The sequence below is a fragment of the Aulonocara stuartgranti genome (genome assembly GCF_965226115.1).
Source record: "Aulonocara stuartgranti genome assembly, chromosome: 12".
In the NCBI taxonomy this organism is placed as follows: Eukaryota; Metazoa; Chordata; class Actinopteri; order Cichliformes; family Cichlidae; genus Aulonocara; species Aulonocara stuartgranti.
In genome coordinates, this window is record NC_138948.1 from 38677501 (window position 1) to 38705000 (window position 27500).

The 27500-nt window shown below is 43.8% G+C and overlaps 1 protein-coding gene across 4 annotated transcripts in view; it reads left to right on the forward strand.

Moving 5' to 3' along the window:
• The window catches only part of ccdc125 (coiled-coil domain containing 125), a 30635-nt gene extending 13914 nt beyond the window's left edge, over nt 1-16721 (forward strand). For 3 of the 4 annotated variants that reach the window (XM_082555335.1, XM_082555333.1, XM_082555334.1), the window contains 7 exons: nt 4879-4964; nt 5038-5120; nt 5197-5309; nt 6287-6391; nt 12093-12243; nt 13324-13442; nt 13721-16720. In XM_082555335.1, the coding sequence (XP_082411461.1) occupies nt 4879-4964; nt 5038-5120; nt 5197-5309; nt 6287-6391; nt 12093-12243; nt 13324-13442; nt 13721-14008 (945 nt within the window). In that variant the 3' untranslated portion in view covers nt 14009-16720. Of the gene's footprint in view, nt 1-4878; nt 4965-5037; nt 5121-5196; nt 5310-6286; nt 6392-12092; nt 12244-13323; nt 13443-13720 lie in introns of all 4 variants that reach the window. The other variant, XM_082555336.1, reaches the window with a different exon arrangement.
• The last annotated feature ends 10779 nt before the right edge of the window (nt 16722-27500 follow it).

Sequence of the window (27500 nt, forward strand, 5' to 3'; positions counted from 1 at the left end):
ATCTGTTAGTGCTAAAATTCTTCTTTCCTGCTCAACATTCATGAACTAAGCTATTCCTGTTTAACACAACTCTTGTAAAAAGGTTTTTCCATTTGCAGTTACATGCTGACCAGAGGTTATGTTATCAAGGGGGGCTTTTGCCCCCTGTAGGGTCTCCCACAGCAAATTGGTCCTGGGTGAGGAAACAGTCATAGAGCGATTCAGAAGACCCCTATGAGATCAAAGGAACAGTTCACCCTGCCTAGTATAACATTACCGGGACCCTAAACCTAACCCCGGGAGGTTGCTCACGGGCGAACATCTGGTGGTCGGGCCTTAGCTTATGGGGCCCGGACTGGGCACAGCTCAAAGGGGCATGAGCTAGGGCTGCTCGATTATGGCAAAAATGACAATCACGATTATTTTCACTGAAATTGAGATCTCGATTATTTGACGATATTTATTTAACAATAACAATGTGTTGGATAATGACTTTAAAGATTGTCAAAAAATAATAATAAACAGTGCAAATACTGATAACAGTGCAAATGTTTGCAGTATAAGAAATAAATGAAAAATGTAAACATCTGTGTTTAGTGAACTTTGCAGTGTTGCTCTGTGGTGCAGCTACGACACCGTAGCAAAGTTTACACACTGTGTCTACTTGATCCACGTCTGACTGAACCCATAATGTTTCCACACCACTGAAGTTTTTTACCTCTCTTTTCAACCAACGGCAGTCACTCTCCTCTCCAAATAACTTCTGCTCAGCTTTCCGAGCTTCCCTCGGGTCCTCTTAATCAGCGGTCCCCAACCCCCGGGCCTCGGACCGGTACCGGTCCGTGAGTCGTTTGGTACCGGGCCGCGAGAGTTGAGGCTCGGGTGTGAAATGTCTGGTTTTCAGGGGTTTTATCGGTTTTCAGGTTATTTTGTTATCGTCTTTATCGTTTACTCTGTTTTCCTGGGTCTTTTCACGTGTGTTATGAATAAATCTTCTTTTTTTCGGTACCGGTACTAGTTTTATTTTGTTGTATTTATCCGCAACACCTTAAAGGCCGGTCCGTGAAAATATTGTCGGGCATAAACCGGTCCGTGGTGCAAAAAGGTTGGAGACCGCTGCTCTTAATTGTTGTGACGCGTGTTCGAAATGCAGAGAGGTGCGCTCGATTTGCCACACGGAGCAGCGCGAGAGTAAAGCACGAGGGAGGGGCTAAAAATCGGCTCAGTCATTTTTAATGTTCGATTAATTGAGCAGCCCTAGCATGAGCCTATCCTCCTGAAGCCCCACCACCCGCAGGAGGTGCCGTAGGGGTCGGGTGCAATGTGTGTTGGGCGGTGGCAGGAGCGGAGGCCCTGGCAGACTGATTCCTGGGTACAGACACTGGCGGTTGGGACATGGACTGTCACCATTCTGGTGAGAAAGTTGTCTGAGTTAGTGCGTGAAGTTGAGAGGTACTGGATAGATATAGTTGGGCTCACTCTCCAGTCTCCTGGAGAGGGGCTGGACTCACTGCACTGGGTGAGAGGCGGCGGGCTGGCGTGGGTACCCTAGTATTCCCTCGGCTTGCTACCTGTATGTTGTGGATTCTCCCGGTGGATGAGAGGGTAAGCGCCGAATGACTGCTCAGAGTACCCGGCCTTCTTGGGCGGGGTCCTTGAGGGTGCCCCAACTGGGGACTCTGTAGTCCTACTGGGAAACATCAACGCTCATGCAGGCAATGACAGTGAGACCTGGAGGGATGTGACTGGGAGGAACGGGAGCAGCATTTTGTTACAGGACTTATGTGCAAACCAAAGTTTGTCCTTAACATGTTCAAACATAAGGGTGTCCATAAGTGCACGTGGCAGCAGGACATCCTAGGCTGCAGGTTGATGATCGATTCTGTAATTGCATCATCAGATCTGCGGCCATATGTTCTGGACACTCGGGTAAAGAGAGGGGCTGAGCTGTCAGCTGATCACATCCTGGTGGGGAGTTAGATCAGGGGGTGGGGAGGATGCTGGACAGACCTGGCACACATAAACGTATAGTGAGGGTGCGCTGGGAAGGTTGGCAGAGGCTCCAGTCTGCGAGATCTCAAACTCACACCTGCTTCAACAGCAGTTTGAGAGAGACTGGCGAGTCCCACAGTCTTATCCTTGGGATTAATCTTGACAGGGCAGCAGCTCTGATGCACAGGAAGTTTACCGCCTTATCTCCCATTTCAAAAATAACATTGCTTTGTTTTAAGCAATTGAGTTTCAAACTTGGATGTTGACAAAAGATTCAGGTGTTGATCATACAGAGTGGGAGAAATGGCATATTGTGTGTACATTTCCAATGGTTGATTCAAAAGCCAAGTTGTTTTGTCTGTGTTGACCTTTTTTTGTGGTGAGAGGGAAAAGAGATGGCCTGCTCCCTCAGATAAAGTGCCTCTCAGGGGTATCATTTATCTGAAAAAAGATTTCCACCAAGAAAAAAATCTAGGGTTGGTAAGTAAAAAGCAAATTTATAGTCATCCCAGACAGGTAGACCCTCATCAGCATAACTGGGGAGTCAAAAAGATGAAAAGATGCTGCCACAAAAGACCCAGAATCTCCAATCGAATGTGTCGGTTTAATAATGGCCCCCTCTTGAGTGAAATACATGTCCCATCCAGGATCTGGTAAGACGAGAGACCTCAGAAGGTTTAAGGAGGGTTTCCCCCCCAGCTGTCTCAGGTGTGAGAGCGCCCTATCTGTCTTAACTATCCTGTTAACTCCCCTAACAGGCCACGAAACAGTCCTGCAGCCCTGGTTTTATGTTACACATCTATTCTTGTACAGGGATGACAGACTCGTGCTGTGATGATATAAGTTGGAGAGCCTCCCTCTGCCAGCCCCGCCCCCACTTCCCAAATACCCTGTATGAGATCCCTTTAGAGCTCCCAGTTCTTTGAGCACAGAGATGCCCTTCTCAGTGCACCTCCCGCTGGTTGTGATCCAATCCTTCTGACAAAGATGTTGTGAGGTTGTTCTAGGGTGGCTGTAGCCCAGATGGTAGAGCAGGTCACCTACTGTCTGCTCCAGTCTGCATGCCAAATATTCTTGGGAAAGGTACTAACTCCCATGTTGCTCTCCAGTGCATCCATCAGAATATGAATGGGTATGAAAGTTAGACAGAAAGCACGTAGAAACAGCGTAGAGGTGTAAATGGGTGTGAATGGGTAAATGAGGCAAGTTGTGCTTTGAAAGGAACCTTTTTTTAATCGCAGTGTAGCATCAAGTCAGTAATGGGATGGTGATCAGGTCAGCTATGTAGCAGAGGGGGTTGTTAATCAGTTAATAGCACCAGAGGGACAACAATGAGAAAACCCCCAAAACAGGAAGAGTCTACTGGTGGAGACCACTGACTTTTTTTTCCTCCTGATTTTTCAGATTTTTTTAGTTTTGCATTTTGCAGCGATCACTGTCTCTACTAGTAGCATGAAGCAATACGTGGACCCTACAAAGGTTGCACACGTAGCCCCACTCCTCTAGGATGGCATATGTATACGTACAATGCCAGAAGCTTTGCTCTGTCTCCCATCGAGAGTATGGAGGAGATTCAAGGAGACAGGATGCAACTCTAGAAGAGCTGGACAGGGCCATAGAAGGTCCTTAGCCCATTAGCAGGATCAGTATGTGCTTCTTTCTGCCAGGAGAAACAGGAAGAGCACAGAGCTACAAAATGACCGAAATGAACAGCCGGTGACCGACCAATCAGGACCAAACTTCATGACGTCCTCTAGTGCAGCGGTCCCCAACCACCGGGCCACAGACCAGTACCTGTCTGAGAGTCGTTTGGTACCAGGAAAGAGGCTCGGGTGTGAAATGTATGGTTCTTATCATCAACTCTGTTTCCCTGGGTCTTTTCCAGTTATGAATGAATCTTCTTTTTTTTGGTACTGGTTTTATTTTGTTGTATTTATCCGCGACACCTGAAAGGCCGGTCTGTGACAATATTTTACAGATAAGAGGAGGTTCACCCTGAGCACATGTGACTGAAGCAATGGAGAAAGACATGTTTATGTAACATCGTTCAGCGTGACTGGTTTGGTGGCATATCCATGGAGTACACAGACCTCTACAGGTCATTAGGTACTGGGATCAAATCCTTGGATCCACAGACATTGTCATATGCTGGTGCAATGATTCCTGTGTTTCTCCTGGTGCATGACGACGCCCGGCCTCATGTGCTGAGAGTGTGCAGGCAGTTCCTGGAGGATGAAGGGATTGACACCATTACCTGGCACCCACGCTTGCTTGGCCTAAATTTAGTAGAACAGCTCTGGGACATTGTTTCAGTTCATCCAGCAGGTATCATCTCAGACGACTCGGTTCAGTGAGGCCCTGGTCTGGAGGAGATGCTGCAGGACACCATCCATCATCTCATTAGGAGCATGCCTGGATGTCATTGGGCATGCACAAAGCACCTGAGAGCCAAACAAACTACCGAGCACTGTTTTGAGTTGCTCAATGAAATTTCAGACTGCTGCATAATTCTTTGATTTTCGAGGTGTCTTTGAAATCTACCCTCTACAGGTTGAATTTCATTTTGATGATGTGGCATCCTTTCATTCTTAACACATTATTCATGTCAGCATAGATATCAGCATGATGTTTTTCCCCTACTGACATCTGAAGTGGTCCTTTTTTTCAGCAGTGTACTAGCAATCCAGCGTTAAATGGGAATTGCTCTCTGAGAGCATTTTTATGTTGTCAAAACAAGCATGAAAACTGTTAAAGTTTAACCAAGTCAAGGAGACGACAGAGTTGATGTGTTTATTGTAACAGACACCGACGTCATCATAGTATCAGAAAGAGTATGAAATGTGGGCGATTAGACTGTACATTTGAAAACTGATCAGAAACTGCAGATAAATCCTTCATCGCTTGCAGGAGGTGAACAGTTTGCAGTGGGAGCTCAGCTTCTCTCAGGCTCAGATGAAGAAATCTGAGCAGTCCTGGGAGCACAAGCACAACAGGTCAGATTAACTCTGCATACACTTCTGTCTCTGGTCTCTTACCTGCATCATAACGCTGCTGCTTTATGATCAGAATGTCAGGTGAGAACAAGATTCTGACTGACAAGTTGCAGGAGATGGAGAGTGAGAGCCAGCAGCTCCGAGCAGAAAACTCTGGTAAATGAGTCCAACACATGTAGATGCTTGTATAAGTTATATGTGATGCAGAGGGTTAACGTGTGTCTGTCTGCAGCCTTGAAGCGACAGTACGTGGAACTTCTCTCCATGCTGAACGTGAAGGAGCAGAGAATTTACCAAGCCACCAAACCTCAGTACAGCCTGGACACCGAGTCAGGTGTTCTGGAGGTGAGAGACGATGGGGGAGGTCGCTGGGTGGGATAGCACGCTGTGATTCTCAGCAACACAAAAGCTGCTTAAAGCATTTGTGCTGATTTGAATGTTGTTATGGCTCATCTGCTTTCTAGCATTGACTCTTTGATGCAGGAAGTCACAAACCGATCAACATCAGCACAGCTTGACTCTCTTCCATGTACACTTCTGAAGCTCGTGTAAAAACAGCTTAATTTTGATCTGTAATCGTTCATTTAGGAACGGAACAAGAATTTACCCTACCAAAGAGCACAGCAGGGCCAGTAATAGGTAAGGGTTTGTACGCCTCAGCATCTACACCCAAATCTGTGAATGCAATGAGAACGAGGCGACGTAGGGTCGATGTCATAGATGTGTCTGCTAAGAATCTCGGAGCAGTTTGACTCTCGGTGACCTCGACCTCAAGGTCAAGCTATCTGAAAGGTTTGTGGATACAAAGACTCGAGAACGAGGTGATTTGAAATGATACCATAGGTGTGTCTACGAGGAGGGCGAGGGTCCACACCAAACATCATATCAGAAACAATAAGACCTTCACACTGTTTACCTGAAGCGTGTTTACTGATTGCATGTGTTGTTACACTGAAAGGTGAATGTGTTGTCATTTGTGTTGAACAGCTATGATGAAATAAAGTTTGTAGCCCCTCACTTAATGCTTTAAAGCAATAAATAAGATCAAATATAACAAGTAAGTCGTTATGTAGTGAATAATGATCAAATAAACAGTTTTGCAGTTATAAGTGTAACTGTAGCAGGAGACCACGCTACCACATACAACAGGTAACCAGGCTGCAGCTTCCAGGTGTTTCACTAAATAAGAGGAATACGTTATTAGATGCACAGCTGGTGTGTGATCACTCCCTGAACCACTCTGCCACAGCTGGGCAACACAGTTAATTATCATTAACTTGCACTTGTACTCAGTCGTATCCTTTCTAATCTCTGTTTTCCAGTTGACTGTACTGGGAGCCTGCCAGTGTGCGTTTGATACTGAACCGTGTCCATGTAGTCGGACTGCTGCTGCCAGCAGGAAGCAGTTGGTCCAGTTACAACAGGAGGTAAACGTCATGTAACTCTGTCACTGCACCAAGTTCCAACTTTTGTTCTATTCGGGTCAGTTATTATCATCTATGCATCGTTCAGTTTGATTCATGGATTTAAAAAATGTTGAATAATCAAAATATTGGTTTTGGAACTGGTTAAAAATATAACAACAGCTCGTGTCAGAACAAACGACCAGACATCCTCCAGCTTCTGTCTCCTGAGGGGCTCCAGGCAGGGATGCCCACTCTCCCCTTCACTGTTTGCAGTTTTTATCCAACCACTAGCAGCAGCAGTTAGACAGGCTGCAGTAATGAAGGGCATCAGATGCAAGAATGTAGAACATAAAGTCAGTCTCTGTGCAGATAATGTGTTGCTTTCACAAACCAATCTCTCTGAGATAGTCACGCTAATAAACTCTTTTTCAAGAGTTTCAGATTATTCAATAAACTGGTTAAAATCTGTAGTTCTTCCGTTGAATTGCTCCTTCCATAATTCTTCTTCTGCCCCACTGCAATCTGGAAATATTAAATACTTAGCTATTAATGTTTCTACTAAGCTTGCAGATTTAACTAAATTAAACCACATCCCAGTTCTAAAGAAAGTAGGAGACGATCTGGCTAGATGGAAATCTCTACCCATATCACTCATGGGAAGGGTCGCTGCAATAAAAATGATTGTCTTGCCAAAAATAAATAAATAATTCTCACTGATCCTGAGTGAACCATCACCAGACTGGTTCAGATCTCTGGATTTGTCCATTTCTAAATTCCTTTGGAAAGATAAACCCGTGTATCAGATTAAAAACACTACAAAGGACCAAGGACAAAGGACTAGATCTGCCTAACTTTCAACAACACTTCTTAGCCCACAGGCTTCATCTCAGGATGGTTTAAACACACCCTCTTAGATGAGCCCTGGGCAGATGTAAAACTTTGCACTAATCCAGAGATTTCAGACCATTTATCAGCTCAAACATCAAACGACATGATGCTTTAAAAGCATCAACATCAGCTCTTCTCTGACAGCATGGTGGGAGTTTGTAACAATGACGGAGTCTTCATGCAAACGTCTATCTGGAACAACCCTGACATACTACAGAACAATGATATGATAAACTCCCAGATTGGAGTTGTAAACCCCACCCCAACCAATCACAGCAGATGGCCCCGCCCCTCCCTGAGCCTGGTTCTGCTGGAGGTTTCTTCCTGTTAAAAGGGAGTTTTTCTTTCCCACTGTCACCAAAGTGCTGCTCATAGGGGGTCATATGATTGTTGGGTTTTTCTCTGTGTTATTGTAGGGTCTGCCAATATAAAGCACCTTGAGGTGACTGTTGTTGTGATTTGGCGCTGTGTAAATAAAACTGAATTGAAAATAAAGGAATTAAATACTTGGAACATATATTCAAAGGAACAGATATTATTCCGTTTGGCAGTAGTTATACAAAATGTGTTTAACAAGAAAAGACTTCAGAATATCAACTAATTAAATCTATAGTAAAAAAAGAAATTTAAGCCTGGTCAAGTCAAATTACAACTACCACCAAATGCGGTATAATTCCTTAATTTCAAACCCCCTAAATTACTGTCTAACATATATAGGACACTCTATAAAATCAATGAATCAATATGCCCTCCTGTTGCAAATGGGAGGCGGATCTATCAGTCAGCTTAGACCAAAACTTCTGGTCTCAACATGTTTAAAACCTTTCAAGTGATTAGAAATCTACAATTACAATACGCAATACTACACAGAGTGCACCACACAGGTCAGCAGATGTTCAGCAGGGGTTTTACAACAACTGCTTACACTGTCAAAACAATATACATGACAATTGCATCCACGCTCTAGGTTCAGAGGTTTTGGTGAAGGATATGTGAAGACTTATCAGAGTGTCTGAAATGCAGCATTCCAGCCTCCCTTTTAGTTTGCTTATTGGGCAACTTATTATGTCCCTGTGGAGATGAATACAGTCCACATGGCTCTCACTGTCCTCATGACGGTCCTCATGAACTGGTGCACCAGGCCTCCCCCGGCACCTGATCCAACTCACCATCAGACATCAGTCGACAGCTCAACCCCTCTCTTCACCAGAGTGTCCTGCACACATGGTCGCAGCTCTGATGACACAATTACAAAGTCATTCAATCATGATGTTCATTATGGACAAACTGTAACAAAACGGCGCTCGGGTTCAGATCCAGGAGGCTGTCCAGGTCTCACTATCATCGCCCAGCGTTGAAGTCTCTCAGTATGACAGAGTCCCCAGGTGGAGCACCCTCAAGGACCCTCTCAAGGACCCTGCCCAGGGACTCCAAGAAGGCTGTGTACTCTGAACTGTCGTTTGGCGCACAAGCACAGACGACAGTCAGGACTCGTTCCCTGACCCAAAGGCGAGAGAACAAACCCTCTCATCCACTGGGAGAAACCCCAACATACAGGCAGCAAGCCGAGGGGATACTAGGATACCCACCCCACCGCCTCTCACAAAGGGCAACTCCTGACGGAGACAGAGTCCAGCTCCCCTCCAGCAGACTGGTTCCAGAGCCCGAGGTGTGCTTGAGGTGAACCTGACGCTTTCTAGCCGGTACCTCTCAGCCTCACACACTAACTCCTTCCCCATCAGAGAGGTGCCACTCCATGTCCCAGTCGCTAGTTTTGGTAGTCGGGGATCAGCACCCCAGGGCCTCCACTCCTGGCTGATAAGGTAGCGATTCACGCTACCTTATCAGCCAGACCAGGGACCACGAGCTTCCCCAGTCCCCCAAACCCCTGACAGGCCATCACCCTCCTCCCCCTCCCTTTCTCCCTCCTCCCCACACCTGAAATTCACTGAGGAGATGATGGAGCGGTTCAGTGCTGGGCTCAGATCTACCCCCCGGCCCTTTTTGTCCCCCATAAACCCCCCACCAGAGCAGCCAAAGGTTCGTCATCGAGCCCCACCCTCAACAGAGCAATCGAAGTCACATTGCCCAGCCTCGCCCCCCTTAGTTCCTCCTTACCACCTTCATGCTCTGTCTCCACAGTCTGATGCGTGATGTGTGGAGGGTCCGGGCTGTGAGGATTATGGCAGTGGTAACTTTTCCCAGGAGAAGCTGGGACCCTGTTTACTAGAAGGTTTTAAAATTTCTGTACTTTCAGGTGACAGGAGACATGTGGCCTGGTCAAAACACAGAGAGCTGCACTCTAAAAGATCTTTAAACATAGTAAACATACCTTGTGTGCCACAGACTGCTCCCAAACACGAGCGGCCAAGTAATACCTCTAAAACACTTAAGTTGGCTTTATTAAACGTTAGATCTTTAGCTGGGAAAACATTTTTAATTAATGATTTAATCACTGAGCACAGCCTTGATTTTATGTTTTTAACTGAAACTTGGTTGGACCAAAGTAACAGTGGAGCTGTTCTCATCGAGACGACCCCTCCTAACTACAGTTTTATCAGTGAGGCCAGGGCGAGCAGGAGAGGAGGAGGGGTTGCTGTCTTATTTAATGAATCATTTCAATGTAAGCAGCTATCTCCTGGAAGTTTTCAGTCTTTTGAATATGTGGCTTTACAGCTGAAGGCCCCATCCAAAGTTGTGTTTCTTAATGTTTACAGGCCTCCCAAATACTGCACAGACTTTTTTAATGACCTCAGTGAACTGCTGTCTGTGATCTGTGTTGATTTCGACTGTGTAATTATTGTTGGGGATTTTAACATCCATGTTAAATCCAGAGCAGTTTCAGTGCTGTGGTTCTGTCTGAATACAGACAGAACCACAGCACTGAAACTGCTCTGACCAAAGTGTTTAATGACATATGTCTGAATACAGACAGTGGAAAAATGTCAGTCCTAGTTTTACTGGATCTCAGTGCAGCATTTGATACAGTTGACCACAACATATTACTCAAACGACTGGAGAACTGGACAGGTCTTTCAGGAACTGTACTAAACTGGTTCAAAACATACGTAGAAAACAGGAAATACTTTGTATCAATAGGTAACTTCACATCTGAGCGGACAAGTATCACATGTGGAGTTCCCCAAGGTTCCATCTTGGGACCCCTTCTGTTTAACATTTACATGCTCCCACTGGCACAGATTATAAACAACAACAAAATAAACTACCACAGCTATGCAGATGACACACAAATATATATCACAATGTCACCAGGAGACCGAGGCCCTGTACAGGCTCTTGGTAAATGCATTGAGGAAATCAATGACTGGTTGTGCCACAATTTTCTCCAGCTAAACAAAAACAAAACTGAGGTAATAGTCTTTGGCGCCAAAGAAAAACGATTACAGGTCACCAGAGAACTTCAATCTATACATCTAAAAACCACAAACCAGGCGAGAAATTTGGGTGTAGTGATGGATGCAGACCTAAACTTAGAAAAACACATTAAGACAATAACAAAGTCAGCTTACTATCACCTCAAGAATATATCAAGGATAAAAGATCTGATGTCTCAACAGGACCTGGAAAAACTAGTCCATGCATTCATCTTTAGTAGGCTTGATTACTGTAACAGCATCTTTACAGGTCTACCTAAAAAATCAGTCAGACAACTACAGCTCATTCAGAACTCTGCTGCTCGAGTCCTCACTAAGACCAAAAAAGTGGACCACATCAGTCCAGCTCTGAGGTCCTTACACTGGCTGCCTGTCCGTCAGAGGATAGACTTTAAAGTTCTGATGCTGGCCTATAAAGCTCTGAATGGTTTAGGACCAAAATACATCAATGACCTCCTGACCCAGTATGAACCTTCCAGATCCCTCAGGTCATCTGGATCCGGTCTTTTATCAGTTCCCAGAGTCAGAACCAGACACGGAGAAGCTGCATTCAGCTTTTATGCTCCTTATATCTGGAACAAACTCCCAGAAAGCCTCAGATCAGCTGAAACACTCAGTTTATTTAAATCCAGGTTGAAGACTCACCTGTTCTCAGCTGCATTTGAATAAAGCACCAAATCCACACTTTAAGCTTAAATTTCAAAACTTACATTTAACTACTGATTTTATCTACTGTTTTTTAATCAATTTTAAATCATGCTTTTTATTGTTTTTGTTTTTTAATGTCTCTGTAAAGCACTTTGAATCACCTTGCTGTTGAATTGTGCTATATAAATAAACTTGCCTTGCCTAATATACATATACAGAAGATCATTCAACAGCTACTGATTAAACTCAGATGAGACATGAGTCTTAGCATACATCAAACCTAATAAATCAACATACAAACCACATTATTAACATGATCAGTCACCATATTATGACTCACACAAGGAGGTTTTTGTATTCCTGTGATTCCTGGTTGGTGGTTGGACAGCACGTCCCTGTCTTAAGAGGGCAGACCTGGCAACATATGACATTACTGGAGTTTAGCAAAGTCCAACATTTTCAAAAATTAGATCTCCCCTCATTGGTCTACTATCATTCAAACTTAAAGGAAGCCTTAATATTTAGGAACAGTCATCTCTTCTTATTCCAGAATTTGGTTTCCTTTCTCTTCTTACTCGCTTAAATATATTTGAATAAGATATTCTCCCCAGGACCCCTCAGAAGGGGGGCGTCCCAGTTTTTGTTTCATCTGTTGTCTTTATCGAGGTTTTCTCTTGAGTGTCAGTCATTAAGTAGTTCCTCTTGCACTCGGTGCACCGTGTTCAGGGTACATCTGTGTCCACTGTAATGTTTACCGTGGTGTGAAGCGTTAGTGTTTGTATGTTTTACAGCTGGATGCTCAGCGCTTAAGGAAAGAAGAGGCCTTGATGGTTGCAGATGCTTTTCGCATCGCCTTTGAACAACAGCTGAGGAAGCGAAGTGAGGAGTTCCTGCTCGTAGCCGAGGCCAATATTAAGAAATCAAATCACTCTAAAGCTGAAGGCAAGTCTGCTGTCAACATAACGTCCTACACTAACTGGATCGTTTGCTTTTGGACTGGTTCTGGGTCTTCTATAGCACCTTTCTACTCTTCTGAGCACTAAGAATTTTACACAACTTGTGCATTCACCCACTCACACACCAACTAACATTCACACGCATTCATCCTCCGATGGATGGATCGGAGAGCACTTTGGGGTTAGTATCTTGCCCAAGGATATTTGGCATGCAGACTAGGGGAAGCCAGGAATCGAACCACCAACCTTCTGATCAGTAGATGCCTGAGACTAGGGCTGGGCGATATGACCCAAAATTCATATCTCGATATTTTTTAGCTGGATGGCGATATAAGATATATCTCGATATATTTTTTTAAGCCATAAAGTAAGAACAAAAAGAGAGTTCTTAGTCAAAGCTGTGTCCCAGATGTCACACTTTTCTTAACATAGAGCAGATGTACATAACATTTTCTCAAAAATAAATTATGAGCATTTATTAAATAATAATGCTCCATAAATAAAAGAAAACAATGTTGTTTTTGTGCATAACAAAAAGCTCACAATTATTAGGTGTTCACACAGCTGGTCAGAGAAACGACTCTCCCCCGACCCACACAGAATCAGCTGCAATAACTAAAGATACACATGGACTTGATTTATTATTTTAGGTGAAAAAATAAAAATAGTGCACAAATACTTAACAAGGTACTAAAGAAGTACAAAGACAAACACTGAAACCCCCTAAAAAGCTCAGAACAGAAGCTGCCACTGATGCGCCTCTCGTGGCAAAGCAAAAACTAACTTGTGTATTGAAGCCACGCAAATTTGACCTCCGTTCAAAATAAATGTCGATTTTTTCCGTGGAATAACTTTGGACAAATCAGACACAGTCACTGATGGAAGCAGTTTGTTTTAAGTGATAGTAATTATGCAGAGGACGGTGGACATTACGCTCACTTGTCTTCATTTGTCTGTTCGGACATCAAAGCTAAAGGAAGCTGGCACGGGAACGTTTGCACTGCGACAGTGAAAACGATGTAAACAAATCATGTTACAAATGCTTCTCAATCTGTTTTGTCTACAGGTGCCAACAAGAGTCCTTTAATAAGTGTAAGTAAGAGGCTGAAGGCATTGCTCCCCTCTGGTCTGGAGATGAAGATGCCTGATGAACATTTAGAGACTCTCTACAAGCTGCTGGACTTGGTTAGTATCTCGTCTAAGATCTTGAAAGAGATCGAGGCCCCACCGCTGCTCAGCTTCTTCTGCAAAAATATTTCTCTGTGATAGAACGGTTTCATCAAGAAATGTTAATTTATAGAAAAACTCCGAAAATTTAAATACAAATGCTCGTCTGTAACCTGACAACGAAAGAAGTCCACTAGTGACCAACCGTCTGCAACAAAGTGATGTGCAACAAGCTCTGTGGGTGGGCCTTTGTAACAAATGTTATTTGACTTTTAATACTGTGTTTTCTGGTGTAGCTGAACGACAAGGAGGAGGCCCTGGCCCACCAGAGGAAGGTGAGCATCATGCTAGCCCACAGCGCTGAGGAGCTGCAGAGACAGTTGCATATGGGTTCCAGTTGCCAGCTGCAGGACCCACCAGAACCCAGGATTCAACAGAAGCAACCCCAAGCTCCACTGGAGAACCAGAGCCAGTCTCAGAAAACATCTGAGACATCAGAACCTGAGGTTGAAGTGTCATCAGAGTGCAAACTCCACAGTCCACCACAGCTCTCTGAGTCCAGGACAGAATCAGAGGGTGTGTGAGGCTCATCAAAGACTAGCAGTAAGGTACTGGCTAATTACAGGAGCTGCAGCCAGTTATCGTCCTGATCTCCCCACATGAGGAAATACACTGAGGGTTCTGTCTGAGCACTCGGGCTTTACTCTGAAGTCCCAAACTGTGACAGGTTCATTTGTGACCTGTCCTGAGTATACCCCAGTCCTATCATGGCTGGAGATGCATTATATGTTGCATTGCATGTTCATCCAATATTATAATTTTATCTTAGTCTGTAAAATCAATTGCTTACACAACACATAACACAACATCAGCTCTTTGCAAGCATTTGAAACCAAGGCTAGCGACGGCCCAGAGTGGCGTTAATGTCTCCTAAGCAAAGCTCTGCCATCCCAGCCAGGCAGGCCGTCTGATTATCAACCTGCCTGTTATGCAGTCAGCCTCATAGAGCTGAGATAGACAAAAGTACTGGGCTACCTCGTTGCCTTTGAATTCAGGTGTTTAATTCCAGATCTTAGCCACGCCCTCTGCCTTTATATTTCATCCTAGAGTCTTTCTCACTGAATTTGAGGGTGATACTGTAAGGTTTGATCCATGATCAAAAATTTCTTCCTCCTAAATGGTCTCTAATCAGCTGTGAGTTGTGTAATTGCAGAGTGAAAGTGGAACCACACAGTCATGAAATGACAGCATGCAGGAAGTTACAGAGCAGGTTCAGCGAGTGCTGCGATGCCCACTGTGTAAGCGTTGCTGTGTCAGTGACGCGTGAGCTCTCCTGGCATGCATATGAACAACATGCAGGAGTGTATGCAGCTGCTGTAGGTGTGACACGTAGGCTCTGGGGCCATCGTGGCTCAAGAGTTGGCAGTTCGTCTTGTAACCGGAAGGTTGCCGGTTTGAGCCCCGGCTCGGACAGTCTCGGTCGTTGTGTCCTTGGGCGAGACACTTCACCTGCCGCCTGCTGGTAGGTGAATGTGAGAGTGAATGAATAGTGGAATTGTACAGCGCTTTAAGGGACCTCGAAAAGCGGCATATAAATGCAATCATTATTATTATTATTATTATTATTATTATTATTCTTGTACTGTTGTCCACGTTGCATCTGTGCAGATTCTAAAGCATGCTGTGGCTTCTCCTCTGCTCACACACAAAGGTCAGCTGGGAAACACTGGGTCCTGCTATGATGTTATTTTGACACTCACCACCTACTTAAGCATTGTTGTACAGACCATGTATCAACAAGCTTGAGTGTTGGCTTGGCTTCCAAAGTCCCCACGTCCCGATCCAGTCGAGCTACAGATCAGGGATCGAGTCCATGCCTCGACAGGACAGGCAGCTACAGAGAGGCACCAACACAATATGAGGCAGGTGGTTCAAACCTGACCAGTGTAGGTTAAAGCACTGAGAACAAACAAGGAAAATGAACATACATGAAAACTCGATTATGATTGGCAGATGAGATCTGGACTTTGGCTGATTCCTACAATCGAAAACACGTGTTTGGGTTGCTGGATCAGCTGTTCAGGTGAAGGACAGGTTTGTTTTTAAGCTGGAAGATGACATCTGTCGTTTAACCTGAAACTGCAGCTCAGGAAGTAACCAGCAGAGGGCAGTGTTTGTGTGTGCGTCTCTGTGCGTTCATGGCTGTGGTACCTGCAGCTTCCAGCTTTGTGTCACTGAGCTAACACTGTGTTATTGACATCTCTGTTCATCTTTACAAAATATCAGTACTGTAACCCTGAGATATCGACATTACAGTTTAATTTAATGCAAAGAGACGATCGTTTATGGTGGATTTCAAACTAAAAACAGTCAAAATGTTTTTATTATAGTTTCCAAAAATGATAAGTGAACCATGTGATACTCAACCACAGATGTTTGTTCCTGACAGCATGAACATGTCGTTTAGTTCCTCATCATGGTGCCACATACTTTGAGGTACCCGTCACTACACCCGAATAACAGCTGACTCTGCCCGTTTCATTGGTTTTTACATTTATATTTACACCAAAGGAAAGACGAGTTACAGCCCTGCATTTCTCAAACTGCTTCACTGATTCCTCATTTTTGCTGATAACGACTTGCACATAGTTCAGTATACACCAGTGCAAACTGACTTTGTGGATTTTAACCATTGAAACATGTGAAGTTGACTGTTTTTACATTTGTATGAAGTATACATGTCTTCACAAAGAGCGCGGTGGAGTGATTTTCAGCTTTGAAATTAATTACTGTTAAAGTAAAACTTTGAAGGATTGGAGAGCGAGCAGTGAAACCTGTAATCTCCAAATCTGTATTAAAATGATTTGAACAGAGAAAGAATCAGAGAAGTACAAAAAAAGAGCTTTCAGGGGTTAAAACTCTGATACGAACCTCGTGCAAAAGATGTTATATGTATAAATATATGCATGTGTGTGTCTCTCTGAGACGTTCACAGCACATCTTGTTTGTGTACAAAGTAAATCAATAAAATAAATGTTTTTCTTGACTCTTTGCTCGAAGTTCCAGCTGCTGCTTCAGCAAATGAAGCCAATAAGACAAATGTCAGTCATCACAGTTCACCAGTGACACCAGTGACTGGATTCTTTAATCAGCCTGTGACTACTTCCTGAAGTGATAGCTAGCATCTGAACTCTGTACTGTGTCATTTCCACCTCCTGTGTCTGCCCCATTAGCTTCAGATAATGGCCAAGCTTTCCACACAGGCTGGCCCACAGCCTTGGAGCGCTCAGCATCACTGATTGCAGGCATTCTGGGAATTGGACTGACAGCAACCAAATAAATGGAATGAGAACTGAATTGCAATAGGAGGTAATGCTATGGAACAAACACGCTGTAAAATGACAACTTCTAAGTGAAAGGAAATCAGCATGTTGCAACATTTAGTCATTATTATTTCTATTTATTCATTTATTTGTAACTGAAAACATCCAGGACAAAACAAAAACACCCTGTTTAAAAAACAACTGTGAAAATGATCATGTCACTTCATTTTATCCTCCACTGAACCATCTGCTGCACACTGACAACGTTTCCCTTTGAAATGAACCAAGTTCATTTTTTAAAATTCTTTCATTGGTCCTTCAGGTAAGAATCTCATTTCTAACCGAGACCTGACATCATGGCAGCAAAGCTCAAACACACTTGCACCACATAACTACTCTGCACAAACATGTGACACAATAACAGATCATTAACAGAAACATCCACGCTGACTAACAGAGTTCTTCCTCGTTCCTTTACAGTGGACTTAAACTCCCCCACAGTAACACTGTCCAGGAAACAGCGCATCTAAAAGCCTTTTTCCTCGTTCTGTTCAGATTTTTGGGACAGTCAGTTGTATGATACGATTTTACACATATAAACACGCGAACACGTTACTTTTACATTTTAAAGTAAGTATTAGTTCATCATATTATCAAGTATACAGAATTATTGCAGTAACAGTTACTGACGTGGGTCCTGTTGCACTGGGCCCATATTTGTGATGTGACTGAAACTATGAGTGTTTCTCCACACGTCCACATTTTTAATAGACTCATGGATCGAAGGTCGTGGCTGCATTTAAACATGTTGCTAATGCTTCTGAATCCAACATCCCAGATGCCCCATTCTGGAGGTGGATTCCTGGATTAAAATGACTTTTGTCGTGTATTTGTGAGCAATGAACTTTCCCGTACTGACAGGCCGTGGCTGTGGGTCGCAGAGCCAGCCTCCTGCCCTCCTCTGCACGGGAACAAAAGCAGAGATGCAGTCAGGAGCTTTATGGGCCGCCTGCATCCCCAGGGCACTGTATGTGGGGCACCCCGAGCCTCCAGGACTTTCATGTTTTGCACTTTGTAAAATATTGACACTCCCTGGGCTTTCAAAACTGCACCATTGATTGGCGCTTAAGCCTCGCAGCTGGACTCTGACCAAAGCTGCTTCGTATTATTGGCGTGATTAATTAAAAAGAAAATGGTTTTAGCATGGCTGGATACACAGACGGGCTGCAGCCGCGACATGGTGGGACATGGCATTACATACAGACGCGTTTGCTCGCATGCACACGCATGAGCGGCGTACTGCGATGGCTGAAGGGTGAGGGGAGGTGTATGAAACACATTAACCCACAATGCACTGCTGAGTTTTGACAGATCCCTGCTTCAGGGCTGCTGAATTCATGAGCCATTACTCCTTCTCCTAGTTGGTGCATTATGTTCCATGTCATCTGCTATTAGTGGTGCAGTGACTGACATCCATTGAGAAAGCCGGTGCTTTCTGACACTGGCCAGCTGATGGGGCCAGCGTGGTGTTCTTGGGCTACGATGAAGCCACATTGTTGTTTTGTTTCCAGGCCTCCCTCTTTTTCTTGCTCATCCAGTTGCATTCATGCCTGCAGTAATCAGGACAATATTGCATCCTCCACAACGTCAAAGCAGCTATTGTGGTGCACAGTGAGCTCCAGCTGGCCTGCTTTACTCTTTTAGGGTACAGTGAGCTGGGGTTACCACCTTACATTAGACTGTTCATGTCACGCAAGCTGTGATGTGGAGTTGATGTTTTTAAGGACAAAAATCCTGAAGCCTTTAAATTATTAGAAATTCAGCAAATATAAGAAATAAGTCTGTATTTACCATCTGTTTGCTCCTTTTCTGTGTATATAAGCAAACTGCATATGCTGTAGTATCTAATATCTCTGCCTTAACAACTGTGATGTGTATGAAACTGGGCCATGATCTCAGGAAGTATGCTGACTTCCTGTTTCAAATGCAATCAGACTGTATTGTAATTGTGACCATCACAGATACAGGAGTATATTTGAGTAAGCCCCCCACCCCCACCACCTATTAGCCCACAGTCTAAATAGGCCTAAAAGGTTATGATGGAATTCGTCCCTGCCTGTTGTTGTTTACGCACTTCTTAGCGAAGGTCAGTGTATTGACCAATCTGGATATGGGGCAAGCATGACAAAACGCTGACATATAATCTGTGTGGCCTTGATGCTCCATTAAATGATCGATTCAGCTGGTTTGGGCTGGGGTGGGTGGGTGGGGGGGGTAACCAGGGACTATGAAAGGTCAGTAACTGTTAGTTCATTGCTGGAGTGATTAATAAATCAATAGGAACAGCAGAGAGGTCCAGTAAATAAAACAGTTCCACCGAGTCCTGACCTCTCTGCAAACGGATGAATGAGGTGAGGGTGTGTCTACCAAAAGACCCCCCCTCTCTGAACCCCCATACATACTGCTGACTGCTGCTGCTATAGAAACAGATGAATATTATACTAATATTCATTATTTTAATATTATAGTCATATTCACATTATACTAATCTTTAGTATACTAACGATCTGTTACATTAGACAGTCATGCATGTTCTGGTTACATTAGTTGTATTTGTTTCTCTTTTTTTGTGAAATAATCTCTACTTTTACAGGATTTGTTTCTGGTGTATTTTGTTGATGATGTTATCCTTAGAAAAGTACATAAACTTCCCTCCTGACAGACAAATAAGCTAACCCCGAGGTTATTTATTATTTATTATTATCCAGACTTTGTCTGAATGAAGCAACACAGACTACAGCAGGGGGAGCCAGGACAAAAGGTCAGGGGGGAGATGTCGTAACCCCCACACAAGATTGGTACCACACTGGGTACCCACTTAATGTCTGCTGGGAGATGTGAACGCAGTATTATGGACAATATCTACTGCGACCATCACTGAACCAACCAGCTGATCTACAGCACGGCAGCAGTGACCAGGGAGATGCTACAAGATGAGCAGTAGCCTCCATGGAGAAGGAGGCTAGAGGCCAAGATGAGGGCAGCTGTAAGCTGTCCACACCTGAGGCCAAAGAGCCACAGCCTCGGTCAGCTGCTGGAGGAGGCAGGGAGAGAATAAACCAGCTGTTCTCCACAGAACCAGCCAAGGTGTAACCTCAGTGACGGGGGAACAACACGAGAACATGACCTGTAGTGTATGTGCTGATGGTGTGTGTGTGCATACACTCTGTACATACAGCAGAGATGTTTAAAACAAACAACATCAGTAAAAGCCGACATGTATGCAGTCATGATGTGTTGTTATGAACATCTTGATGAGATTATTTAATTGAGCTAAAGTCGATAATCTCTCCCACACACACACACACACGCACGCACACGCACACGCACGCACTCACGCACGCACACACACGCACACACACACGCACGCACACACACACACACGCACACACACGCATGCTCTGTTGGTTATTCTTTTAATGGACTTCCAGGTTGTTTGTGATTGGTCAGTACCTTCCTTGGCATATCCTGCTGTTGATGTTTTCAGGCAAGAAAACTAATAAACAGTAATTAGAGAAAGCGAGTGCACGCGTACACAGGGAGGCTGCAGTTTATGTTCATGCTGTTTGTTCATCAGCAAATTGCTCACCTTTGCAGGCAATGCTGCACTAACACATTTAAGCGACAGGGGGCAGTAGCGCCCCATGCCTGGGGTGTGCTGTAGCCCTGCGTGTGAGAGAAAAGAAATGGTTGCCACATGTTTCTCGTCTAATGCACTGGAGGATGTTTGAGTGGATTTCAAACATTTCCCTCGGAGGCATCTCTCTTGAATTTTCTCCATGTAGGAAGAAGATGAAATGCAGCAGCTTCTGTGGTAATGACTGGAACACACACACACACACAGCTATACATAACAATTAGTTTCTCTAATATTTTTAAATTCTGGGTTTTTTGTTTTGTACTTGTTTCCTTTTTATTTTCTCAGCAACCAGTGTCCCGAAGAATAACAGCTTCATATTTACAGAGTGTAATTAAATCTGCATTTGTGACACACGACAAACAAGCTGCAGACAATATTATTTAAATGTCCTTTGACTCTAAAACACAGGCTGATCTATTGTTCACAGCTCAAATGAACTGTGTCTGCTTTAAAGACTTGAAACTGGGACGAACACGTACGAGTCTTTAAATGAAGCTGAAGACTAATTAGGTTGTTGTTTTTTAAACATTAAGAAGCTGGTTGGTTGGACAGCTTCCAGAAAGCTTCAGTCCTGAGCAGCAGAGTCGCAGTGCTTCTTCTACTATAGCACTTTACTAAAAGCAGCTAAAACACAGGTAAACATAAAGGTCAGCTGTGATTTACTGGATCTGACTCTGAAAGCACACATCAAGGTTTCACTATTATCACTTGTAAACATGACTAGCAAACAGTGCTGTAGGCTGAAAGAAACCTCTGTCACTGATTCAATGGTGATAATTGACGCGTAGCAACATTTGGGTCCTTGAAGAATAATTTTGATAATAAATAATACGTGAAATATGCACACAGAGCATGTGTGTACAGTTTAATGTTGGAATAAATACCAGAAGCAACATGCAAAAAGCAAAGTACATAATGTCAGTTGGTTTCTAAAGGTGTCTAACCGCTGTGCTCCAATATTTGTACACAGCACATCGATTTTAAATATAATGTAAAAGTGATTATTTGACACAAATGCAGTTGAACTGGGAATCCTATAAGATTTGTATATTTAATATTCAAATGGATTTAACCACATTCAAACTGATCACATACTGAAGCATACCTGCTAAAATGAAATGTAAATAAAATAAAGGAGCATATGCGACTGGTGTTCACCAGTGTCTGAAGATTAAGATTAAACTGAAATGACAAGTTAGTTGAGCCGGTCTAAAATCCTGTCTCCATGTGACATGAATGAATTTTCCAGCTGAGTGAACGCCATTATTGATCCCACACGGAGACACTTCTAGAACTGTGCCCACACCGAAGTTGGCTTTTGGTTAAATGTTGGACAGTCGAGTTAAAGACGAGGACGTTTCTGTCTGACTGTCCTGGAGAAATCCAGCTGCTTTTGCATTTATTATTTGAGCATTCAAATCCTCTTTGTTCGCTGTGTTTTTGCCTCAGTAACAGTGAGCTGTTCCACCTCACTGATGTTTGACTCATGTGTCCAAAGCGACACTCACAGATGTCATGACGTCGGGGGTGGTACCCCTGCTCCCAGAAGGATTTATTCTAGCAGTTGGCCTTTGAGTGCCACTACCCACTGCCGTCCTCTGCTCCAACAGTCCATTGGTCTTTAATAATCCTGCTGCTGTGGTTATTACTGGGATGCTCATGAATGAAGCCTGATGCAAAACATTCTTTCGTACGGTCTGTTGGTCATGTGTTTGGCACTGTGTCTGCTAATAACATCTATTGGAGGTTATGAATCCGAATTTCAGGAGCGGGACCACGCCTCCAAACACGCTCCTTCCTGTTGTCATCTATATAGGTTCCCCCAGTTCTGCAAACTGTTCATTCTCGTTTACGTGCCCTCCCTCCCTCCTTGTTCTCAGTTCTTTAACTTCTTCACTCCTATTTATAACACGGGGATCTGCCAGGCCCGGGAGCCGTCGCCAGTCCCCTTCGAGGCCTTCCCCAAACCGCAGCTCAATTAATGTCCAAGCATCATCTTTACCTACTAAAACGCTGCCAATCCTAAAATGAGGACGTGGGCCCAGCTAGTGAACTGTGGACTGTGGACGACAACAACCCCAAGGCAGTTACAGAAGTCACCATCACATGTGGAACATAAAGTCCCAGCTGCTGTTCTGCATACGCCTCAAGCACCCAGGCCAACTCATCACTAAGACTGGATACAGATATAATTCAGGAGTGGAGTTCCCATCAGCCACCTCCTCTACATGGATGACATGAAGCTGTATACATGCAGTGAGAGAGACGCTGACCCACTGAGCCGCGTCACTAGGATCTACAGCGAGGACGCTGTGATGTCATTCAGAAAACAGGAAGGGTGACGATGAGTAATTAGTGCGCGTTAGTGCCACAGGCCTGGATAAAACACGAGGCATTCACAACTAAGGGAGGCTGCAGCTGAGCCAGTAATGACTCAGCTTACAGACGTGATAAGGAACAGGAAGAGGAACTACACGGACCACCAACCCTTTCCATGGGACGTACCATCGACAAAAACAGTTGGTGGCTGACATCAAGAAAAATTACCCGTAGGTAGAAAAGGTTGGTGTAAAGGACAGCACAGGAACAGGCTCTAAGCACCAAACAGGCTGCAGGCCGTGCCAAGGGCCCCGAAGACTCTCCAACACATGTAAGCTGGGCCCATGTACACTGAGAGGCAGCCTCCAGTGGCTGGGAAAAGTATAGCAGCATCAGAAATGAGAAAATAGGTTCAAAGTATCAGGTCTGAAGGAACAACTGAACAACTGGATGATGTGAAAAGGTCTGAAATAAAGACGTATTTACCTGTTGTGACTGGAGGACACACACAGGGTGGGTATATGCTAGGGGTGGGGGGAAAAATCGATACTGTGTAGCATCGTGATATTTTGTTTGCTAATAATGTATCGATACAGGGACAGCAGAAATCGATATTTTGTTACAAAAAAGGTTTTTGTGCTCTGACTTCAGAGCATGTTGATCCTTTTTCTGAGCAAGAATCCTGACACTGTCCAAATGTGTTTAACATGTTTTTTGGCAGCAATAAACAAGACAGTTTACTTATTTTAATTTAAGACATGTTTTATTTTAATTAAGTTTAAAACTTTTTTATTTAATGTGAAATTATATTTTGTTTTAATTTACTTTCAAATTCTTCAGTTGCTGAATGGGCTGCATAGTTTTCATAAATTGCATAGTTCAGAATAGTTATAATTGTACCAGATGGTTGCATTCAGTTAAGTTGGACTAGACTGTAATACAAACCGTTCAGTTTGTCAACAATAAAACTGAACTGAGAGAAAGACTGAGTGCGAGACTTTGATATTAGATAAAATTAATATTGATAAAGTTTACCTTTATGTACAGAATCTGAATATCGCAAAATATTTTTAAAAATTGCAATAATATTGTATCGTGCGTTAAGTATTGTGATAATATCGTATCGTGGGATGTTTGATGATTCCCACCTCTAGTATATGTCTGTATCTATCTATCATCAGTGTTTTGTGATTGAAAATACAATTAAAATGAAGGTGAAGCACACAGCAGCAGCTAAAGTGTGATTCATTTGGCAGAAAGCTTGTGAAAGACTGACACTGTTACAGTATTAAACCCAGTGTGTCTCTTTGTCGGGACGCTGTGAGGTCTTTCAAACGCTGCTCCTGTCAGACGAGGAGTCCCAGCATTCAGTGTGTGCTGTTTTCAGTATGTAATGACAGAAATATAACAAACATAATAGATACATAGTTGCATATAATCAGTAGAAAATTCCATGAGCTGAGAAGCACCGACACTGTAAACAGAATAAACAACGATGCTGGACAGTTGTTCACGTGGGGTTTGCAGTTTTTAGACGTCCCAGTCTTTCTGCCAGCGCGGTGATATTTGGTCTGTCATTATGCTTCAGGCAAGACAAAACAAACAGCAAAAAAGCTTCTTTATTTTTAAAGGTGTTGGTTGCTTATCCAGTCTGCTGGCCTCAGAAAGCCTAGTCTGAAAACCTGAGCAGCAGTCTGGTGCTGTAGCTCTTATTACAGGCAGAATCTATTAAGAGTTTTCTGTACCAAGCCTGTCTGTCAGGGCTTTCCTGCAGCTAACAAGGAGTGATTAATCACAGGAGAAATCTGCCTGTCACAACTGAGGCAGCAGTGGGACACACTGCTCTCGGTTGCTGGTCTTTGTCCAGGACTAATCTCTGTACAAAATCGACTCCCAGTGCTCTCTTGCCCACAGGCGACTTCTCTGTTCTGCCTCTATCTCATAAATCCACCATCTGGTCACACTGACAGGTTGTTATTAATCTGAGGAACATCTCTGATTTCTCTGTGGATGACATCGAGGCTTACACTGGGTAAAACAGCTATCACAGTCAGTCCCTGTCATGCATTTTGTCACGCGTGTGGAAAACAATTTTGGTTGCACAAAAAAGATTTTGAGAGTGGTAATAACATCAAAGGGCCAAAACGTCCCCTACGTCCTTCGCTTCATTAGCAGAACATTGTGTTTTCTTTCAAATTACAAGCATAGAGATGGCTGACGATGGCACAACAAAACACGCCATCATCGGGTTTGCTGTGTCTCCCAGAACAGTCTCGTGAGGAGCTCCCAGTTACTGCAGGAGAGCTGGACGGGCTCTAGAAGGTCCATAACCCATTAGCAGGGACGGTGCTTTGTGCAAGGAAGAGCCGCAGCTACAAAATGACCTTCAGCAGCCCGCTGCTGTCACACAATGTCTCTGACCAAACAGACCCTGTGCCCAACACCTGTCACCTCAGAGCCTGATTGGTGCCTGCCACAGAATACCAGAGCCGAGAGGTCCATCACTGGGCCCTGTGGTTTCTACAGATGAGAGCAAGCTCAGTCTGAGCACATGTGACAGATGTAAGAAGGTGATGATCTGCATATTTATGGAGCGATGCACAGACACGTACAGGCTGGGCAATAACAGCCTGACTGTCAGTAGGTATCTGGATGAAATCCTTGGACCTGTCAGTCTGTATGCTGGTGCAGAGGGTCATGGCTCCCCCCTCATGTGCAGGTAGATCCTGGAGGGTGAAGGAACTGATACCATCACCGGTCCTAAATCCAGTAGATCACCTTAGGGACTTTATGGAAAAGCCCCACATTATCTTTACTAGAAGTTCAGAGATGATCCACAGCTAAAATAATTTAAAACTTTTCATCCATCACTGCCAATCAAAATCAGCTGAGAGGAAATGAGATCAGATCCCTGCAAATGTGTAACGCACTCACAGCAAACCCCGTGTACAGGTGTAGATATTATCTGACTTTGGTGTGATCCTACAAGAAGAAACACATGACGTCTAAACAAAAACATCAAACATTTTAATGCACAGTTTTATATACCAACAACAACCAGCTCCCTCCCACTCCACTCATGACACTTCTAATATACTGTCAGCAACTCCACATCAATAAATAAAAAACAGTCTAATAATTGCCGTTTTATTGATGATTGTATTAATGATGATGAACAATCATATCTGGCCGTCTGTCACACGTAACCAGTAAGAATCACAGATTCTGGGATGTTACTGAATGGAGACAGTCTGGAGTGTGACTACAGTTAGCTCATTGTTTGCTTTCATAGTCACATGTAGGCTTTCATGAAGTGTTCCTGGGACCAAAAGGTATCAGAAGCTTTGATCCAGTTGTGTAAAAGACACTTTCCTTTAAATGTTTTCTGAAATATTCCTCCAGGTTCTTTCGAAAACAAATGTCCAGGACCTGGAATTATATTCACACTCTGAGAAGCAGTGAAAGCAGATCAGAGAGGAGAGAGAGGACGAGACATCACAGAACAACAGGGCAGTGGGAACAATCTCATACTCTCCTCAGTCTATTGCATGGAAAAGTAGGTTTGATCCAGGTTATAGCTCCCCTCCCTAAGTTATCCTCTATATATCCTGTGCCTACATCCTTTCCCACTTATGAGCAATATTGGCAGCTCATATGGATCAGAGGAACAGAGAAGGGAGTAGAAAAGTAGAATAAAATAGTTTTGAGATCCCTTCCCAGAAGCCTTAACGCCCACTCACATCCTGGGCCATCTGACCTCAGGAATTCGCATGATAAGGTGGGGCCAGGTTTCACAATGAGCTCACCCGAAACTCTGGCTGATTGGGACCCACGCCCAGTTTCCCACCTTGGCTCATGTGATTAGAGGATCATCAGGGGGTCCTTTGTCCCTCTGTGGGGGGAAACTCCCACTAGGTTTATATCTGGGACTCTCCACCATTTGACCTTAGAACTGAAGAAGCTTCTCGGATGAGAGGTGAAACGTCTTCAAGCAACTTAAAGAAGTCCAGACGCTTTTCTTTGCAAGCTCCTTTGACTACGACGACCTGGATGACTGAGAACCTTCACAGACATAGAATAAAATAGAATAAAGTGTCTCCCAGTTTGGCGAGCAAGATAAACCTGGATGAGAAAACATCAAAGACATCATGATGTATATGAGTATATAAACCCCACCATGAAGAGGACACAGATGAGACAATACAGGATTGATTTTAAAATTTTACTGTTGGTTTTTAAGGTTCTTAACGGTACTGCACCTCCTTACCTGGCAGAGCTTCTTAGCATTTACCGCCCCAGGAGATCTTTGAGGTCAGCAGACCTGATGCTTTTAGATGTTCCCAGGTACAGACTAAAGACTAGGGGAGAGAGGGCTTTTGCTGTGGCTGCACCCAGACTGTGGAACAGTTTACCTCCTCACATCAGATTCTCCACAAGCCTTGGAACTTTTAAAACTGCTCTTAAAACTCACCTCTTCTCATTGGCTTTTAGCAAGGCTTAACTTATTGTTTTAATTTATTGTTTTATCAGTGAGGTGTTTTATGTACTTGTGTTTTATTGTATTTTATATTTGTATTTTATTGTACAGCACTTTGGTCAGCCTCGGTTGTTTTTAAATGTGCTTTATAAATAAACTTGACTTGACTTGACTTGAATACCAGCAGGAAAGTCAGGATTTCGGACAATGGGTTAATTTAATGCTGCTGTATAAGAAAGAGTTTTGCTTTATTACAG